This window comes from Rosa rugosa, chromosome 4 (genome assembly GCF_958449725.1).
Source record: "Rosa rugosa chromosome 4, drRosRugo1.1, whole genome shotgun sequence".
Taxonomy (NCBI): Eukaryota; Viridiplantae; Streptophyta; class Magnoliopsida; order Rosales; family Rosaceae; genus Rosa; species Rosa rugosa.
This window is the reverse complement of record NC_084823.1, coordinates 21,936,551-21,957,720: the sequence shown is the minus strand read 5'-3', so window position 1 is coordinate 21,957,720 and position 21,170 is coordinate 21,936,551. Positions and strand designations below refer to the sequence as shown.

Sequence of the window (21,170 nt, the reverse complement as noted above, 5' to 3'; positions counted from 1 at the left end):
GTGTGCACTGTTTGCTTACTAGGCTCTGTATATGTCAACATTCCAAATGTACTCAGATAGGCATCATGCATTGTTCTGCTTTGAAGAACTCTGTGTGGCACTATAACTAGTTCTTTCTTTTTGGAAACTGCTTTTGTTCTATTTGATTTTTTCTGGTAAACTAAAACTTACATTTTGCTTGTAAGCATTGTATATACCCCCTAATTCTTTCAGTTCCATAACCCTTTATATTCTGTGATGCCTAGAAACTCTTACTGCCTTGATATGATATTTTGAGTTTTGCTTTCAACCTTTCTATATGAGGAAATTGCTGAAAGGAGTTTCATGTAATGCTCGAAAGGATTTAGATTTGTACATTTTGTAATTCAGGGTTTTATATCTTAGTTTTATCTGGTTATTTTGTATCTAGAATGATAAATCCCATATTTGTTAATTATGCTTACCTTAGGTGGAAAGCCCGCTCGCAGGCAATTTTGAGTGTTCTCAAGAACCTTGGAGTCGACTTTCTCGCCCTATAGGTTTTCTTTCTTTTCTTTTCTTATTTTCTGCATAAGTTACCTCCCTCTTTCCTCGTAATGTCAGCATGTTTGGAGTTTCAAAATCTTAATTTTCTGATTAAGATAAATCCTTACTAGGAAGTTGATGAGTATAAGAGCTTTTACAAAGGAAATATGGAGAGCAGTGGTTGTTCCAGTACCTACATTCAACTAGAAACCACTGTACAGTAAATGCTAACTTGAAAATTTATTATCATCTCTAATTGAGTAAATTGATACTCCAAGAAAAACAGGAAATTTTGAGTAGATCCTTCATATTTGATAGCACAAACTGAGAGTTAACTACAAAAGGCTGATTCAAAAGAAAGAGGGTTAAAAACTAGTGGTGTAGGTTTAAAAGAGTAAAAGAAGTAGGTTCAGTAAAACAAATGTCAAGTCCTATTCACCCCCTCTAGAACACACGTAAAGTGCTATATGATATTAGAGAGTTGAGAATTTGTTTATGTTGTTTTGTGCATTTGAGAATTACTTAAGTTCAGTTTGCTATGTCTGTGTGTGGTTTTGTATTTGTAATTGAAGCACTTAGTGTTTGCTCTTACTGTGTGTGTCTTGGCTCTAATTTGAGTAGAAAACTAAGGAAGAGAGGTGCGTCAATTATATGGTGCTGCTGGAAACTTTTGTAGCTGCAGATAACATTAATTACATGATCTACACCACTCTTTTGTGTATGAACATTTTCTTTTGTTGATGATATGCGATGAAATCTTAACCCGCAAACATGGATGTATATCTCAGGTATCAGGAACTTGCTTCTAACCCTAACATGGAGTACATTGCTGGAGGTAAAACATGGATTACACTTGGTTTTGGATTTCAATGTTGTTATTGTGGATATCTTAAGTTACTATTTATGATGACTAAGAATGAAACTTTTCATTGTTGCAGGTGATACTCAAAACTCCATTTGAGTTACCCAGGTACTAAATGAATTGCTTTCTGTGATGCTCAAGTAATCCGATGATTTACGTCCTTCTTTAATTGTCATGATTCACCATAAACTAATTTCTCTTTACTTTCTGCAGTGTACACGAACAAAACATGAACTTTTGGAACTCATGTGGTTTTATAACTTGCAAAAAGTAATTTTAGTTTTCCACCAGATTTGCTCTAACTTAGATGTCCGTTCTGACGTACAAACCATACGTTTTGGTGGATTTGAACGGATGGATCCTTCTTGCAAGTTGGCTGAAAGCAGGACCAGTATGTTGTGATGAGAAACAGGTAAGAGAAAGTTATATCATTTTCCATAGTTTTACATATTCTTATTTCCTTTATTGTATTTATGAAGAAAGATTTGTTCCTGTTTTGTTCAACAATGTGATGGTCGTTAGATGGGTATCAGTCTGGCCAACTATAGTTCCTTCACTTTATTATGTCCAACCTTACAACTTCCCATAACTGTGATTGGGGTCAGGGATCAAAACATTTAAAGGCTTTCATTTTATATTTTGTTTACTTTTTTTTTTGATATCCTTCATATATTTCTATCATTTAAAAAAAAAAATCATCTTAACCACAATTTACAGAGATTTTTACTGCTTTTAGCATTGGTTTGGGTTAGCGATTAACTTAAGTTGATTAATATGAACTATTATCTTCAATTATCTATATACAAATACTCAGGCGCATTAAAAAAATATCAAGGACATGAAATTTGATTTGTGTGTCTGTTTGTCAAGTATAATGTTTTAATGTCCATACCCTTGTCTGTAATTTCCCTTTTGGCTGTTAAACTGTTAGTAATGCATTCATGTCTCTTTCCCTATTGATACTGCTTTATTTTAGAGTGAAAAAGATAGTATTTGCTTGTGTTGTCTTGGTATTGTATGCCTCTAGGGATGCTGTATTGTTTGTTACTTTTTAAATTCAGCATCTGCTCAAGTGATTCTGTTGTAAATCTGGTTACGGTATTCCATTTTCAGTACTCTGTATTGTCTCTGTTTCTGAAATGGGTTTGGCCAATTGGTATTGCTAGACTCTGGGATGCATTTCTAACTATTTTGTCCAACTTGCATGCAGAATTTAGTTATTTAATTTGTCTTTTAGACTTTTTTATCCGAAGACTTGCAATGTCTTTAACAAAAAAAGAGTTGCAATCTTTGTAATCTCTGTATTTGAGAAAGTCCTTTGAGAATAAAATTGGTCCACAAAGCAAAAAAAAATAAAAATAAATAGGGTATGTAATTAGTATTACTACAATGTTAGGCATGTTATATTGTTTGTTGATAGCTTCTATGTATCGATTTAATGGACTTAATCCTTTCTGAAAATTTTACATCTTTTTCTATAGTGCTCATTGGATGTTGTCGGTGGTGAACCCGGATGAAGAAGTCGTGCATTTCATGAATCTGCTAAAAAGGAGACTTTGTGCTGGTGAATGGAAAGCTATTGTCGACAAGTGAGTCTGCTTCCCAGTTTCTTTGTGCCTAGCTACTCTTTCTTTACCTTATAGGTTTTTGACTTAGTGCAATATTAGGTAAATGATCGAGATAAGATGGTTTTTTGGTTCTCGATCTCGATCATTATGTAACTGTTGGCTAGGTTTAGAGTTGGAACTATGAATTGTATTTTGGATGATGTTGATGCAATGAAACGTAGGCATCATTTTGAATGCTGATTTTAGTCCAATTTTATGGTTTTGATGATTGTAAATGAATGATGTTGAAATGGTTGAAAGGCAACAGATGTATATATATGCAGGTTTCACAATTTATGTTGTATCAAGAAAATAGAAACAATATAAACAAATGATCATTTGTTGTTTCTACCACGTTCAAACAACAGAAAAATAGAGTTCAAAGAGCTCTCAGACAACAGAACTAGGTGGCTGATATGTTGTTTTTACCTACTTAAAACAACAGAAAAGTGGAGTTCAAAGAGCTCTCAGACAACAGAAGTAGGTGGTTCATATGTTGTTTCTACCTACTTCAAACAACAGAAAAGTGGAGTTTAAAGAGCTCTCAGACAACAGAAGTAGGCGGCTGATATGTTGATATGTTGTTTCTACCTACTTCAAACAACAGAAAAGTGGAGTTCAAAGTGCTCTAAGACAACAGAAGTAGGTGGTTGATATGTTGTTTCTACCAACTTCAAACAACAGAAAAGTATATTTCTAATCATTCTCAAACAACAGAATATAACTAAAACAATGGTTTAAAGTCCAAACAAACAACAGAAAAATGAGATTGAATACTAGTTCAGACAACAGAAATTTGAGTAAGACTATACTCCAAGTGACATTCAAACAACATAAAAAAACTAAAACTGTAGTTGGAAATCCAATCTAACCATAAGAATCACAATTATCTGTAGTCCAAAGAAATCTCAAACAACATAACTCACGATATAAATGTTGTTACATACGAAATCAGTCGACATATAACTGTCATTGTTCTTCAAATCAGGCGACAGAAACAAAATAAATATGTAGTGGTATGGTGTTTTAGACGACAGAAAGACCCCGATTCTTCAATATTAGGTACTTCAGACGACAGTACCTTAAACTGAATCTGTCGTCTGAGTGCATTATCAACGACGGAGAATATCTGTCATCTGAGTGGCTAAGAGACGGCAGCCACTTAGACAACAGATTTTTACTTCATCAGACGACAGATATAATCTGTCGTCTAAAGGCTTTCTTGGCATAGTGTGTAGAAGTCGCCATCTTGACTTGTGCTTGAGGAGGGTTCCGGTTAACTTGATTTAGAAATTGGTCAATCTTGCCTTCTAACCTTTTGAATTCAAACATAGAAGGCCCGGTTGATGTCCCTTGAACCTCATAAATACCACCTCGGTTAGATATACTCTCCTTGTTATGCACTTGACGTCTCCTTGTATCAAGATCATCCCATTGAAGGGAGTTAAGAGAAAGCTCCTCGTATGTGTCCCAAACGGCATCTGAGAGTTTACTTGCAATAGTTCCACCACTAAAAGTGTCAACCCTTTGCCTTAGATCCGGCATCAATCCTCTACAGAACTTGTCCACAAGGAACCACTTCTCTAACCCATGGTGAGGACATAACATCTCCAAGTCCTTGAATCGCTCCCAACACTCATTAAAACTTTCTTGTGGGAGTTGTCGGAATGCAACAAGCTCATCTCTAACATTGGAAGTTCTTGAAGCAGGAAAATATTTTCCCAATAAAGTTTCTTGCATCTCAACCCATGTGCGTATGGATCTAGGAGGCAACTTACTTAACCACTTCCTTGCGTGGTCTTTGAGTGTGAAAGGGAACAATCTAAGCTTCAAGCCATCGGGATTGAGACCATGTAGTTGAACGGTAGTACACACTTCTTCAAACTCCGCAATATGATCATAGGGATTATTTGAGGGCATGCCATGGAATACGGGTAGAATGCTCAAAGTACTTGGCTTGATCTCAAAATGATGCTCACATGGAGGGAGCACAATACAAGAAGGATGATCAACAATTGTGGGACTAGTGTATTCCCTCATTGTCTTTTGCTCCCCCATGGTGTTTGTAGGTTGTGATCTTAATGGACTCGGTGAAAGGCTTCTTGGATGTACTATTGGTCTAGGAGGTGCTCGCTTTCTTGGACGACCTCTTTGTCTCTTGGGAGCTTCACTCATGCACCTCGCAAAAATATGACCATGTAAGAAATACTCAAGAATTCACAAAATAACCAACTTGAATCCAATTTCACGCTTCACAATGAATGGGAGATGTAATGAGATAAGGTAAGACAACAATTAAACAAGAAAATAAAATAAATTAAAGTAAAGAATAAGTGAAAAGCTAACAACTCAAGAAACTAACGACTAATTACAAAATGTAATAAAAAACTAGCAATCAAGTCAAGCCAAGTGACGATCGCTATCGATGCTCATGTCTTACATGTACTACAAAGTAATACAAGGCCCGTCACTTCGATAGAAATAACCACAATGTCGCAACAAACAAAACACACAAGTAAAAAGTAACAAAAATAAGCAAAGTAAAACAAACAATCACCAAAAAAAAAAATTAGGCTAAACACACAAAGAAAATTTAACTACGACTAAGAAAATAATGCAAGTGACCTAACAACCTAAAACCAAGGGATTAGAGATATTACACTCTAATCCCCGGCAACGGTGCCATTTGATTTGATGCCTAAAATGCAATTTACGCGCAACAAGAACACGGTCTTCAAAGAATTGGGAAATATTTAAACCCGGAAATATCGTACGTTGGGGATCTTGAGCTAACTCAAATCCAATTAATGGTTTATGGGTCACAAAAGTCACTTGCTAAACTAAAAGAAAAATTGTAAAATGACTAAGTGAGACACCAAGTCTCACACATGCACAGCTTAGGTCTCCCGAAGCAGTAGCCAAGAACTCACCAAAATAAATTGGTAGGCTCAAGGCCTTATGGTACTTACAATGAAAAATGTGAGCAAATATTTGGGGGAATTAATTTTTGGTTTTGGAAATTAAAAACTAGGAAATTAAAATTTGCAAAAAGGTAAAGTGCTAGAAATTTAAAGGTTTGGAAAACAATGGACAAAATTTGGGTACTAAGGTATCCACTCTAGCAATCATTTACCGTAACAACACAATTTTGGCACACAACAAAAGGGAAATGGCGCGATCCCTAACTCTAAGCCGGACTAGGGCCTTAGAATGATAATGTAAATCCGGACTAGGGCATTCACATTCTCATATCACACACATTAAGACTGGAGTAGGGCTCCTAACATGCATAAAATGGCATTAAGTTAATTTTTAGAGACTGACAATTTGCTCATGACAACACGCTCAATCATAAAATTAAGCCACTAATTAAATGAATTTCATGATGAGTACAAGAACTAGTCATAAATTTGGCTAATTTCTATAACAAAATCCCATAGAAAATTACACAAAGTTATAAACAAAAAGCACAACATACTTTCATTAAGCACCAAAAATTAATGTCATTACATGGTAAACATTGCTAGGGCATCAAGCCCTAGACCCAAATAAGAAACTACTCACAATCCATCAACATACCCACAAAGAAATTCATCAATTACAAAAAATTAAAGCAAGAAGAGAGTTAGAAAAGAGGAAGAGACCAAGACTAATCACAACTACACTAGAGAGTGAGCATGACTAGCTTGGAACTATACTCTCTCTTGTACCTCAACCCGGATCCTTGCCGAAATGTTGGAATTTAATTGAGGAATGGTGATGAACTAGTGATAGAAAATGGGTTGTGGTTAAAGAGATAGAGAAGAGGAGGAGGTCGGCTACTGTTGGTGAGAGGAAAAAGAATGGGTCATGGTGCGGCGCTGTAGCTGTTGTCGGGTAAGAAGAATGAATTAGGTCGTGGCTTTCAAATATATACAAGCATCAACTAAAAATTGTTGAAATAATCATCCACCTTTCAATAAAGTACTTCTTTCATTATTTCTATCTTGAATTTGATATGTAATGTAAGCTTGCATCGATATGTTTTTTTCTGTAGAATTTCCTTTGATTCGCTGCATTGGTAAATTTATTTTATATCCATCTTCACCATAAGGAAAAAGTATTGGGTATTGTAATGCCATATATTTTGGATGTATTTTAGAAACGCGTTGTAAATTTTCACTATTTGATTCAATAATTAGATCTCTATTGGAAATATGTTCTCCAATATCACCAACTATTAAACCACCAATTTCTGCACTTGTTGGTGCTTCATATTGTTTACTATCAGTAGGTTCACGATTAAGTATTGTCATATTTAGTTTGATATCTAATATATTTTATAAGTCCTTCAACAATATCTAGTTTGATATTTGTATTCGTATGAGTAGGATCAATAGCATTAAGACGGTTTAAAACTTCATTTTTTGTATCATATATGTATAATTGAGCGTATTTAGGACTTTCCCCATCAGAAGGTAATATAGAACCCATTAAATGATGTACTTGACCGTTAAATTTAAAAACATAAGGACCTGATCCAGTATTTATTTTTTGATCAATTGTTGCTCCCATTGATGTAAAAGAAAACATCGAGTTGTAAATCCTGATATTCTCTCTAAAAAGTCTGCTTTCAGAACTACTATTCGGATCCAATAATCTTTCAAGAAATTCTGGTGTTGATTTTGATGGTTCAAGCTTGATTTGACCTTTTTTGCAACAATTTGTATAGATTAGAGGCGCACTTGAGGACGATTGTTTATTCGCTTCTCCAAACCAGAAACATGCGTTGCAATAATTACATGTGTGGATATCATCTCCTGAATCCTCATATCTGATTGTAGATCCTGTAATCACAGTTGCACAATTTTGTCAATAATTTATTCAACTGTTGTTCGGTGAAAAGAACAAATGAAATTACACAAAAACAATCTGCTCTACTTCTTTGGTATGAAGCTTGACCAAATAGATGTAAACCTTCACCTGAATATAAAGTTTTGTAAACAGGAAAATTCTACAATGTGTTAACGTATGACATGCATACAATTGCCTTAAAAGTTGTAAAATGAGTCCTCAAAATAGTAATATTAGTCCTCAAAATGGTAACATGAGTCCTTAAAGTGGTAAATTTTCTTAGTTACCACATGAGTCCTCAAAATAGTAATATTAGTCCTCAAAGTGGTAACATGAGTCCTTAAAGTGGTAAATTTTCTTAATTTACCATATGAGTCCTCAAAATAGTAATATTAGTCCTCAAAGTAGTAATATTAGTCCTCAAAGTGGTAAAAATAGTTGATGTATGAGAAATGTTAACATACCATAGCTTTACCCTTGTAAACATCAGTGACATTGTAAACAAAAATGTGTTACATTATCGAACTTTTGATCAATGCAAAAATCAAACCTCTAATTTCATCAGTTTCTACAAATTCAGAATTGCTGGAGCTTTGTAAAACTTGTGATGTTCCTGCACATAAAAATAAAAATAAATGTATCAAAACCGTTTACATATTATCTGCCATCTTTGATACTAAACTAATTCTCAAAATTGCATATGGTACTTGGATTCTCCATATTTGAGATTCTATTAGCTGACAAACTTGAATTAGCAATTGCATCTGAGCTTTGTTCCCTAGTTCTGAATCACTTGGGAGTATGGTTAAATTTGGTAGTGCTATAACTTTCGGAATTCTGCTGATGTTTTAAACATTGATTCTCTTCTGACATCACCAACTGAATGCCTACGAATGCAATTTGACTGATATCAATAACATTGCACTCACACAAAAAACATAAAGTTTCTGCTAAAACCATGCACTCAAATGAACATTTGAAACTTGCTAATGCATACTTACCACGGCTTGATCTGCTAAAATGAACTTCATGTTCTTCACTGCTATCACAAACAGGAATTCCTTGCATTTCTATTTCATCATTATCGTTTTGAGAATGACTGTCTTCTAACAATGTTTTTGTTCTTGTCCATTTTGTCTTCGAATATGTGCCTGCATGCAAACAATCAGATTTTGTCTCTGAGTTTCTCAGATTTTATCAAAAAGGCTTCCTTCATTTTCTGTTTTTCGAGAATCAGAGAGAGAATTACAAATACAAAAACCAAAAGTACAACAACAAATAGGGATGCCTACATATTATATTTTTATGCAAAGATAAGAATGATAAAATATAATATACAACACACAGGAAAACCATTTATTTAATGATTACAAAAACATAGTTATCACCTGTTAGCTTATTCCAAGTCTAAACTGGTATCCACATTTATAATAAGCAAAGTGAAGAAACATATAAAACAGTACAAAAATCAAAATCAAATATAACTGAACTTGAGCAAACAGATAAAAATGATCAAAATGGTTGAGAAAAATATCCGAAACTTGCTAATGCTCACTCACCACGGCTTGATCTGGTAAAATGACTTTCCTGCTCTTCAGCACTATCAGAAATAGGAATTGCTTGCATTTCCCTTCCATTATTACGATTTTGACAATAACTGTCTTCTAACAGTCTTTTTGTTCTTGTCCATTTCTTCGGACCCATACCTGTATACAAACAATTATACTTTATAATTCTCCTACGTATGTGTAAACTCAAAGCATTTTATTTCTTAACATTTACTAATAAAACAGGGTTGTATGTCTCACAGCACTGAAGAACATGAAACAAATCAAAACACATGCATACTTCATTTCCAAATCCAAGCACAAAATCTTGATTACCAAATAGGAACCGCAAAATGTGACAAAAATAATAAACATAAAATTACAGACTCATACCTGAATCCAAACCAGTTAAAAGACTTGACAGGCTACTGTTCCTAAGATCTGTAGAACAAAGGAAAACCACTTGAACAGGTTGATAATCAAACCATATACAGAGATATGATAGCCAAACTGCAAAAACAATTAAAATCAAATTCTTAACTATAAATAATAAAAAGAACAAACCTGATGAGGAACACGACACCAAAATAATAACAAATGATATCCACAGGAACAGTGCCAGCAAACTTGTATGGAAATTTTTTTGCATAAAATCTAAAAAACACAAACAAAACAACACCAAAATTGTAAAGTCAATCATTAGACAATAAAAACTGACTTTAACATAAGCTCTCGTAAACAGAATCAGAACAGAAATTGTTCTTACTTTAATAAATTAGTAGATGCCTATTAAGAAACCAGCAAATGAAAAGTATAAAGCAGCAAACAATACAAACATTAAGTTGTTTTTTTTCTTATTGAAAACAGAAAGTAATTACAACCATAAGCGCAAGTATTAAACTGCACCAAATTTACTTGTCTCCATACATATGCATGAAGGAAAAAAAAAAAAAAAAAAAAGCTACCGTAAGCAATTCATTTCTATAAATTTGTTCGCATGACATAGCATTCACCAGAGAAATAGACAAGACCTTTACCAACTAAAATTCCAGAGCTGGTTTCTCTTTAGCATACATACAGAATGCTAACCTTGGAACAAACTGCTTAAAGTCTAAAACTTCTATGTTTAGAAGTTTAAAAAAAACTGGTGTTGCCAACTTCCTGACTATATACAACTTTTCAGTCTGAACTACATAAAAAAACCCAAAAAAAAAAAAAAGTAAAAAACAATAATCTCTACTTTCATTAGCAGAGTCTAACCTTTGAGGATTAAAACGCAGCATACCAAAAACATAAGATTATACTTTCAATGATAAACCAAATACTTGTTTGTAACTATCTTATTTCTCAAAATCCAGGATACCAAAAATATAAAACCATACTTCCACATACAATAAGAACGAAAGCTCATACCTGATCACCTTCACGGTAGAGACAACAGTACCGAATCAACAAAGCAACAACAGCCAAATATTCCAGTCAACAATATTGAGAACTGCAGAAGACAATGAAACAATAGATGAAACCGAAAACTCAAAATAACACATCAAAAATTGATCATTGAGTTTGTCCTATCAATTATCATAACAACTTCTCAAAGATATGAACAATCAAACAAACTGCCTCTAGAAGCAGAGAGGGGAAAAAAAGAGAGAGAGAGAAAAAAAACACATTCTATATTTTCTAGATAATATAATAATCGTTATGGAAACCGAGCAAAAACAACTTCCAACATCCTATATATATTTGAAATAAGAAGCATTCTGATCCATTCTTCAGTCATTCTTCAGTCGTATTCATACATCAGTTGCTAACTATAAAGCATATACAACTTATGATGAATCTTTCGCGTCAACACAAACTCACAATTCACTAAACAATAACAAAGATGAGAAAGATTAAAAACAAAACCTGTTCTATTTCTTTTTAACCCAATCCTTTTCCCTCAGAATCTTCAAAAAAGATTGGATCTTGGAAGCGATTAAATGTTAAAACCCAGACTACCAAACAAAGCCAAATCGCATACACTAATCTGATAAAAAATCACAAAACAAATCCATAAAATCAAGGAAGCCACCGTTTAATATCAGATAAAATTCAGACACAAATAACACAACGAAAACCACAATATGATATAACCGAAGAACATCCAAATCCTACCAAGAAAAGAAACCCAACTCTTTTGTTGCTTTTGCTGAAAAGAAAACCACAAAATGCAAACCCAGGTTAATTGAAAACTACTTAGATTGGTTCTTGAACAGGAAAAACCCAAAACGGTGATGTATGATGATGGAAAAGCTGAGAGACCAACAAAAAAGTAAATCAAATGTACATACCTCCAACAATATGGAGTATTTGTTATCTCACCAAGCATAAGTAACACCCTCTTTGGGACACCCACAAGCCATGGTGAACCCCAACCGCTACTTGCATCTTGTAGCCCTATGTTCAAGCTACGCTACGGTATCCGGAAATGGCGAATCCGTCGCCGGGAAGCCACCTTCCCGGCCTTGCCAAGTTGCCTTCATAATAGGCCTTTCTACACTAGAATAGTGATATTTGAGTCCCACATCTAAGAAAATATCTCCCCATGCTCGTAAGCACCGATACTATCTACTTTTACTTTAACTGAATGTATTTTGCAACTGCCCACGTGCAGTATTGAATGATATGATATTACCTATGAATTGAATACTCTCACAACGAACGAAACACTCCTACTCGCCACACCCACCAACTGCATTAAACGAATGCTAACGATTATCGCCATTCGACCTATGATCGGTCAAACATTTTACTCCCGTCATTATTGCCATAGGCCTTATGCTGGCCACCATAACACACAACAGGCAAGGGCACGCTGTATAGCAACCCCAACTTATTGCCTACGCGTTCTATAATGTCAATGCGATATCGCTCAAGGCCGGTTCCGCTAATACAGCACGATGCTGTCCCTCGCGAACCATTGCGCTGCCAATCGCGATCAACGAATGAATGAATGCTCTTATCAATGAATGAATATTAACGATAGGCGATACTCCGCCATCAATGAATGAATGTTAACGATATGCGATACTCCGCCATCAATGAATGCTCCCATCAATGAATGAATGTTAACGATAGAAGATACTCCACCATTAATGAATGCTCCTATCAATGAATGAATGTTAACGATAGGCGATACTCCGCCACCAATGAATGAATGTTAACGATAGGCGATACTCCGCCATCAATGAATGCTCGTATCAACGAATGAATGAATGCTCCTACGAATGCATGAATGCCTAAACGCCACACGATACATCTCCATGAACGAATGAATGAATGATACGCGAGTCTCCATGAATAAATGAATGAACGATATGCGATACGTCTCCATGAATAAATGCATGAATGCTACGCAATACTTCGCCATGAACCAACTAAATGAATGATAGGCGATACATCGCCACGAACAAATAGTCAGCGCTACGCGACACACCGCGATTCATGAGCCCCTTTAAAAATGTAACGATATACGATACAAGGCAGCAACGGCCAATGCTAACATGATGCAACGCCAAACAGTATCACCCAATGCTAAAGGCTCGCCACTTGCTCTCACCACAAGTATCGACATCATACTGCCTCGCCACAACATGCGGCATCCACACTCGCACTCCACCACAATGACATGCGATACACAATAAAAAGCATACAACAATAAAAGGCGATAGCATAATGAAAGGCAATACATTCTCCAAAAGGGGATGCTTATTATAAGAGGCTTTGCGGCCAATAGCGATACACCAATTGATACTCCATACAGATGCGATACACAGCGACAACATATTACATATTAATACAAATGCGATACAAATACAACTATCTTCGCTTGTCCTCCCGAGTCCGGTGCAAGCTGGCTCCGACCAAGTCTGATTCTTTGGAATATGAGGAGCTCCAGAAGAAGATCAATGAATTGGAGGATTGATAGGCTAGCGGGGCTCCGGTGGGACAGACTGGGGGCAGTTGCACCGCACCACTCTCCGCCATATCGCCACCCTATCTCCATCGTTGTAGCCCGCCGCCCCTCCAGCGACCTTAGTCCTTGGGTTTCTCACTTGGATAGGTTTTCAGTTCCGCAGGGGCACAGAGTGCTCAATCCCCAAATGGGTGATGAAGCCGAACCCTTGTGAGATTAGGCTATAAAACCTATAACCCAAGATGAGATTAAGCTATAAAGCCCAGAAATCTGGAAACACACACCGCCTAACGGAAGAAAAGATTTCAGAAGCAGGAGCACAATGATAAACAAGGAAAACGCCATGTTGAAAATTTGATCAACATACCTCCTTTCCTTTGCCTATTTATAGAGGCAAACCACCGCCATTAACCGTCTCCAGACGACCAATCATCGCGTCGCTTTAATGACCTGCAGTAATGACAAGCCAACCAATCAACAAAGCAATAAATGAGTTCAACGCACGAGGGACTATCGCCCAACAATATCTATTTCCCATAAACTTTTCGTGTCCCAACGACAAGTGGACACTCCAAAAACCAGACCACTCGGTCAATGTCTCAACAAAATCCAAAGCATTTACAAAAAAGAAAAACCTATCGCTAACACAAAGCAAAGCAATCCAGAAGTTATGTCTCGCCCTCGGCACTACGTGTCTGCTCCCCTACTCGATCTCACCTCGCCCTCAGTACCCACGCGAGCCTCCCACTCGCCAGTAGCACCCTCCGCCTCGCGATCGCCAGCTTGGCCCGACAAATGCTCCGGAACAGCCTACTCGCAAATCACAATCCCAGCACCTCGACCACCACTCGCGGCACTGGCCTACGACCTCGCCGCCTTCTTGGCCTGTATATCCCGAACCATCTTCTTCTGATCAATCCAACCGGCAGTGATACCATCTCGGATCGAGTGCAGGGCCCCATCCGAGAAGGCTTTGTTCATCTTCTCTTGAAAATGGTCTGAGCGGAGGTAGAGATCCACCGTCTTATCCGCGCCATCCCGCTTAGCCTTCTGAAGTTTGTCAAAATGTGTCTCGACAGCGGCGCGCAAGCGAATGCAGTCCTCGGTAAAGCTATTGGCCCGAGTCTGCTGCTCAGCTAACTCCTTCCTCAGTCACTCCATCTCAGTCAACCTCCCTCTGCAGAATACCAACCTGCCCCTCCAATTCTACTACACGATCGAGAAAATGAGCCAAACTCTCCAGAGCAGCCGCACGAAGCTCCAACTCGGCATCGCGATCCCGGACTTGCCTTTCCAACTCTTGCAAACGCTCTTCAGCCTTGCTAACCCGGGCCCTAACCTGATCCACCGCCTTCAGGCCATCCTCCGCCCGTTGTAGCTTCCCAGTCAGATCCAAATTGGACTCCTTCAGCGGAGCGATGGCATCCTCGGCCTCTTGACGACGAGCCTCCTCCATTGCGAGTGATCACTCCAACTCCATCCTCCTCGCAATCCCTTCATCAATTGCACACCTCATATCCTCACACTCCACCTGGCCTTGGTCCAATACAATCTGAAGCTCGTGTGCCCGCCCCTCTCGGCATCCAGCTCCCCCTGAAGTCGGCTATCTCCATATCAAAGTGGGCTACCAACTCGGCCGAGGCATGGTAATTCATGTTCACAGCCTGCACCGTACACCATAGTGTCAACATACCTACACGAAAGAAATAAACAAACCATACAAGCTCATAGAAATACATACCCTCATCAGCCTCTCCTGAGCCTCCCGATACCCCAGACGAGAATCTTCAGCATTCGCACGACTGCGGTCTCGATGACAGTTCCGCAAGTCGGCAATCTCGCCCAGAGTGCGCGTGAGACCTCCGGCAACCTCATCGCGCGAACCCCTCGAGCCCCCACTTGTCGACCTCGAGTGCGATACATTCTCAGTCCGAGACCTCTTGCCCCCATGAGTGTCGACAATCACACTGACTGGGGGACTCCCGAGCCGAAGCTGCGATGTAGTCCTTTTCTTCGACTCGACCTCGTATGTGCGGGCGCATGTATCCTTTACTCGGATCCTATCTCCCTCGCCAACCTGACCATGGGCCCCCACCTCGGTAACCTGGGCACCCCCAACCACGCCTTCTCCAGACTCCGGTTGCACATCGGGAACCTCAACCGTCAGACCCGTCTCGCTCACAGCTTGGCTGGTTACCTCCGTCTATCCACTATCGACAATAATGACATCCCGCGAGACTGGACCGCCAGTGTCATCGCTGAAGACAGCATCCAGCTGCTCTAACACCGCATCCTGCACTAGACGTGCGCGAGCGCTGGTATCGCTTTGGCATCGCTCCACTTCTTCCAGCAACTCCTCGACGGAGATCTCCACCTCAACCACTGGCTCCGAAGGCCTAGCCACATCACCAAGATCCACCCCTCCTGCCGAGACTCGGGGGGACTGTCTCGCCACTTCCCGATTCTTGGGGGACTGGTACTCGCCAACACGTACTTGGGGACGCTTGCCCGCTCCACCCACTTGGATTGGTGGCCCCTGGGGATTTTGAGCCGGTTCTCGAGCATCCTGAGCCTCATGCCCCTCGGCACCAGCTTCTTCCTAGGCCCGCTGGTTGAGATACTCTAGAACAGTATCGGGAAACCTCTGATACATCTCGTCGGGCAACGACATATTCACCCGATGGTCAGTCATACGTACCTTATCTGGAAGATCAACATCAACTCGCCTTGCCGTCTCCGATTCTCGCAACAACCCCTGAATAATGGTATCGGGATCAACATCGGCGTACGGGGCGTCGCTCTTGCTAGGGGCCTCGTTCGGCATGTCCACTGCAAAATAAACGTACAATGTTAGCGAGGCCACAACATAGCATACAATTGGCAACCACGAGCAAAAAAAAAAAAGAGAACCCCTCACCCGGACACCTCCCCAACTCAAACCTCTCGTATATCGGGAGCCTACACAGGCGATAGAACCCCTTCGCTCCCCAGGGAAACGCACTCATCAGCCTCGCCACACACTTCCGCTCCAGCGTGGTCAGGTCAACCTCCTGCCTCACTACGATACAAAGACATGCTATTAGCACACACACCAAAGGCAAAATCCACCAAAAATGCAAGTCACGATACTCACAGATGGGTTGGAAACGGGTCGGAGCCCGATGCACCATATCCGGATTCTGCCACCGGCCTCCTACCAAGCAAGGCCTTCCCCGCCAACGAGCATATATGTTTGACGGCAAGTCCACAATAATCGAACAGCCGCGTGCCCTAAAATTTACACATCCCTATCGCCAGTTTTGGTCGAGTATTGCATCTTGAACATGGAATTAAACTCGCCAATGTTGGGACATAACAGTCTGCTAAGCTTCCATAGCAGCAACACTCCCATTATTTGCCTCAACGCATTTGGCGATAGTTGCCCTGTCGATATATTTAGGCACGATAGCATATACTACATCTCCTCTGGTATCGGGAACGTCAACCCACACTTGAGCTGATACTCGTATAAGCATGCCCACCCCACCTCGGGGTGGCTAAAATTTTCACTCTCCCTCAAAGGGCGCAACAGGATATTGTCCGGAATCGGCCAAGTGGCCCTCATCTCGGCGATCTGCTCCTCCGTCATACTCGGACCGGGTTGATCAATGGGCATATCGCCAAGGAGCAACCGCCCTCGTGGAAAACGCGGCATCTCTAATACTTCAACATCCCCCACATCAGGTATGTTGGAAACCACGGGTTGCTCAACCCTACTAGGAACTCCACGAGACGAACCCTCACCACTTTCTCAGGAAATACCCTCGCCGCCTCCTCAAGAACTGCCCGCGGCACCCCTGCCAGGAACACCATCACCACCTCCTCGGGAAGCACCCTCGCCACCTCCTCAGGAACCACCCACGGTACGCCCGCGGGGAACACCTTCGCCACGACTGCGAGAAGTGCCCTCGCCACCTCCGCAAGAAGCGCTGACACCACCATGAGAAGCTCCTTCCCCTCCACGAGAGGAACCCTCTCGCCTACCGCAACTGCGATTCTCCCGCGCCATGCTGCGAGCGATAAAAACAACTGGTCAATCGCCTCTTACCTATCGTCTTCCTCGACCCTCCCCCGCAAAATTTCGAATCTTAACAACTTGCCCGGAACCCCAACGGCAAACCCAGCTCAACCCGAAATTCACCCGTCCCCAAAACCTCACCAGACCTAACGCAACCCAGAACCCGCCGGTAAATCTCACTCTCGGAATATGACCCCCCTCAACAAAACCCACGCATACAAACGCACCCAGACGGACCCAGAAAGGCCAAGAGAGCGTACCTGTTCACTCCTCCAATCGAAGACAGAGACAACGACGCCTACAACACAAAAATTCCGACCACCTCCTGAAAGTTCCAAGCTTTCTACACACCAATGGCTCTAACTTCACCCAGTACTTATCTCAATCTCCAACAAGAACGCAGGAACAGTAACCATCTCAATATCTCCCCTTTGTCCTTATATAGGGACCTCGAGAACATAGGGATCGTTGGACGTGCAAGGACGACGACACCAGATCTCACCACGTGTCCGACATCCCTGAACCTTACAGAGGTCATGCGCCGTCGCCTCGGCTCTTCACCACTATGTCATTATTACATGTTACGGACTCCAGTGCATCGGACTTCCCACACACGAAAAACGAATGCCATCACTACATGTGTCACCAGGGCACGGCATATGCGCCAAAAGGCGCATGAAACCCTACCACCGATTCGCGATAGCGACACAATGCCAAGTGCGAGTACAATCTCCTCACCCCAGCCAAGACTCCTCTTAAGTAGGGACTTGGGGAACTGGGGGTAATGGCTGTACGGAAGCCACGTGGCATGAACTCGCCTTGAACTTCCTATACTTTTACCGAAGACAAACTCCCTACCCAAGAGAACTCTTGACCGGGGACTTGAAGGACTTGTTGGTATGCACATACCTCCTAGGCACAAGTATCGGAAGCACAAGACTCGTATCGCCAATACACAAGCAAGGTAAGCTCCCAGCCAAGGGTCCCGATACCCCTCGGGGAGATATCGGGAACCCCGAGCGTCCCACACCGAAGGAAACAGAACCAAGCTCCCACAAATCTGCTACATTAAGGTCATCTCCAACAACCCAAAGAGGTAACTGTTCTACTATCACTGTACATACCTCCAATAATATGGAGTATTTACTACATCACCAAGCATAAGTAACACCCACTTTGGGACATCCACAAGACATGGCAAGGCCCAACCGAGACATGCATCATGTAGCCCTATGTTCAGGCTACGCGGCGGTATCCGGAAGTCACAAATCCGCCACCGGGAAGCCACCTTCCCGCCCTTGCCAAGATGCCGCCACAACATGACTTTCTACATGCTTCTAGGCATTTCTAGACTAGAATAGTAACTTTGCTTGTCCCACATCGAAGAACAAGTAAATGAGAAGCATTCCTTCATCTATAAAAGGAATGCCTCCTCCCACAACTCAACACATTCATTACATCTCTTGTAATCTTGTTAGGCCGCAAGGCTCGACACACTAGTATAGCTTTCAAGTGGACGTAGTCTCCCGCTCATGCGGAGACGAACCACTATACATCTTGTGTCAACTCTCTCTCTCTCTTTACTTATCGTTAATTAGATCCCCAACGGATCAAAGCATTAACATTGGCGCCGTCTGTGGGAAGCCAACACAATGGCTTCGTCACCTACCGTGAGCTAAGTCTGCTTAGCGGAGCTTGAAGAAATTCCTTCCTTCTTTGAATTAATGTTTCTTGGCGGCAACTAGAGCAGAATGTGCAGAAATTTGCACTTTGTGGGCCGGTCAACACTGGTCAACGCCGGTCAACACGTAGTCAACGCCCAAGGAGTGGTCAAAATTTGCAGAAATTGCTCAAAACACCAACATATGGGGCGGTCAATGCTTGGTCAACGCCCAGCGGGGTTGGTCAACGCCCGGCGGAGCTAGTCAACGCCCATCAGGCTTGGTAAAACTTTCGGTCAGCGCCAGTCAAGGTTGGTCAACGCCCAACCCATGAAGGTCAACACTGGCTGCCTAAAAAAAAATAAAAAAAGGGTGGCGGTAAACTGCTCTGGGCACCCAGAAAATTTCTCTGGGCACCCATCTCCTTTGTTTTCAAATTTCCCGCCAGCCTTTTATCCGCCAGCGACAACTCCAGTCAGCGGAAGGGCGACCTTGGGCGCTCCAATCAGCCGGAAGCTCCAGTCGGCGGCGGAGCTCCAATCAGAGGCGTAGTTCCAGTCAGCGACAACCCAGCCCGCCGGGGCCTTCCGCTAAGCGTCAAACCGCTGGCAAAAAATCACCGCTGAGATTCACCGCTGGACAACCACTCATCCGGCAACGCTCTCTGCCAAGCCCCCCGCTGAGTTCCGAGTCTCCGCCCAACTCTTGCGGACTGAGATGCTCCGCCGGACTGCGATCTCCGCTGCACTTCGCTCCGCTGAGCTAGCTCTCCACCATCCTCCGCCGAACTCCCCCGCTGGGAATCATCAGCGGCACACCACCGCCCAGCTCACCATGCTCCGCCGGGAATAGCTCCCCCCAACCTCATCCGCCGAGCTCCGATTCCCCGCTGAGCTCCGTGGTTTCCACTGGCCATCAGCGCTCAGCTCCTCCGCTGAACCTAGTGCTCCGCCTCTAGCTAGTCCTCCGCCGGACTGTGCTTCAGCGGCACACCTCCGCCGAACTTAGCCAACGGCTCCTCTCCGCTAGACATCTCGGACGGCAATGCTCGGCTGCACACCCACTGCCTTCGAGCCGCACAGACCGCCAGGCACCACCGCTGCCCATCTCTGCTAGCCGGCCTCCGCTCCCCTAATATCCATCAGCGGTGGTTTTTCCGCTAAGCTCCATCGCTCATGCCTTCATCGAATCACTCACTTTGCTCGAGCCAAAGACCACCCAAGATAAGTCCACTGCTTAACAACTCATACTTCTCTGCTATTCTGATCGCCTGATCCTTACTCACAAGCAGACCACGTGCTTATTTGTGAGACAGCATGGCTATTTATTGCCACATATCAACGCCTCATAATGCCTCTGATGCAATTACATGCAATTATACACTTGCCATGCAATTACACATGCATTTAATTGTGACCTTGCTCTCATTTATCTCTAAATGAAGTCAACACACTCTTTATTTGTGCTGCATGCTTCCTCTGTTCTGCACGTAACAATTTATGCGCACATGCTGCATGGTACATAGCATACTTGACGTACACTTAGTATATGCACTTGGTCTATTCAAACATATGAAATTCCAATCATACACATGGTATAATTCCAATCATACACATGATACATGTATACACATGTATATATCAACAAAATTCATGGCCAAATAGCAACTCATCTTCGATTGCCTATACACTTTGCTCACAAGTTTGTCACAGTACATATGCAAAATACTAGTCTTGATTCTACATACTCATGAACTAATCACCTATTCTGTTCTAAGGAAATTCAATTATTTCTATGGAGCATGCACTCTCCACTACGAGTTGACATCCATTATCGGAATACTTTATCCGCCACAGGCAGTGGACCGTCATGCTCGGCCAACTCCGCTCGCCTCCAAACCGGCACCGGATAAGTACCTTCCTCTTATCTTTGCGCTCTTGCAAATTTGAGCTACCGCACATGCCATGTCTATACATGCTTGCTCTGTGTGTTGTCATTTTTTTTTTTTTTTTTTTTTTTCGTGCACATACAAACTGTACGAGTCCACGGTCTACGACCAAAACCGCCAAGCGGTCAGGCAACGCCTCATAATAGCCATTGATCCGGCAGCAAGGGACTAGTTAACACAGCCTACGGCA

At 41.5% G+C, this 21,170-nt stretch overlaps 1 protein-coding gene and 1 non-coding gene across 3 annotated transcripts; one reads left to right on the top strand and one right to left on the bottom strand.

Annotated features, from left to right (window-relative positions):
- Positions 1-4,558: 4,558 nt before the first annotated feature.
- Positions 4,559-4,665, top strand: LOC133707640 (small nucleolar RNA R71). Its single transcript, XR_009845249.1, has one exon. It is a non-coding gene; the product is annotated as a small nucleolar RNA R71 (small nucleolar RNA).
- Positions 4,666-7,296: 2,631 nt separating this feature from the next.
- Positions 7,297-10,853, bottom strand: LOC133741973 (uncharacterized). 2 transcript variants are annotated; one of them, XR_009862287.1, is made up of 9 exons: positions 10,767-10,853; positions 9,918-10,007; positions 9,747-9,794; positions 9,366-9,512; positions 8,808-8,957; positions 8,514-8,693; positions 8,357-8,419; positions 7,894-7,935; positions 7,297-7,799 (listed from the first exon to the last, which is right to left on the bottom strand). XR_009862287.1 is itself a non-coding variant. In XM_062169673.1 (8 exons), the coding sequence occupies exons 2-6, from the start codon at positions 10,000-10,002 to the stop codon at positions 8,596-8,598; spliced, it is 528 nt and encodes a 175-aa protein (XP_062025657.1). In that variant the 5' UTR covers positions 10,003-10,007; positions 10,767-10,853; the 3' UTR covers positions 7,883-7,929; positions 8,357-8,419; positions 8,514-8,595. The 2 variants fall into 2 exon arrangements, 1 of the variants encoding a protein (XP_062025657.1); XM_062169673.1 differs by lacking the exon at positions 7,297-7,799 and having other exon boundaries at positions 7,883-7,929.
- Positions 10,854-21,170: the final 10,317 nt, after the last annotated feature.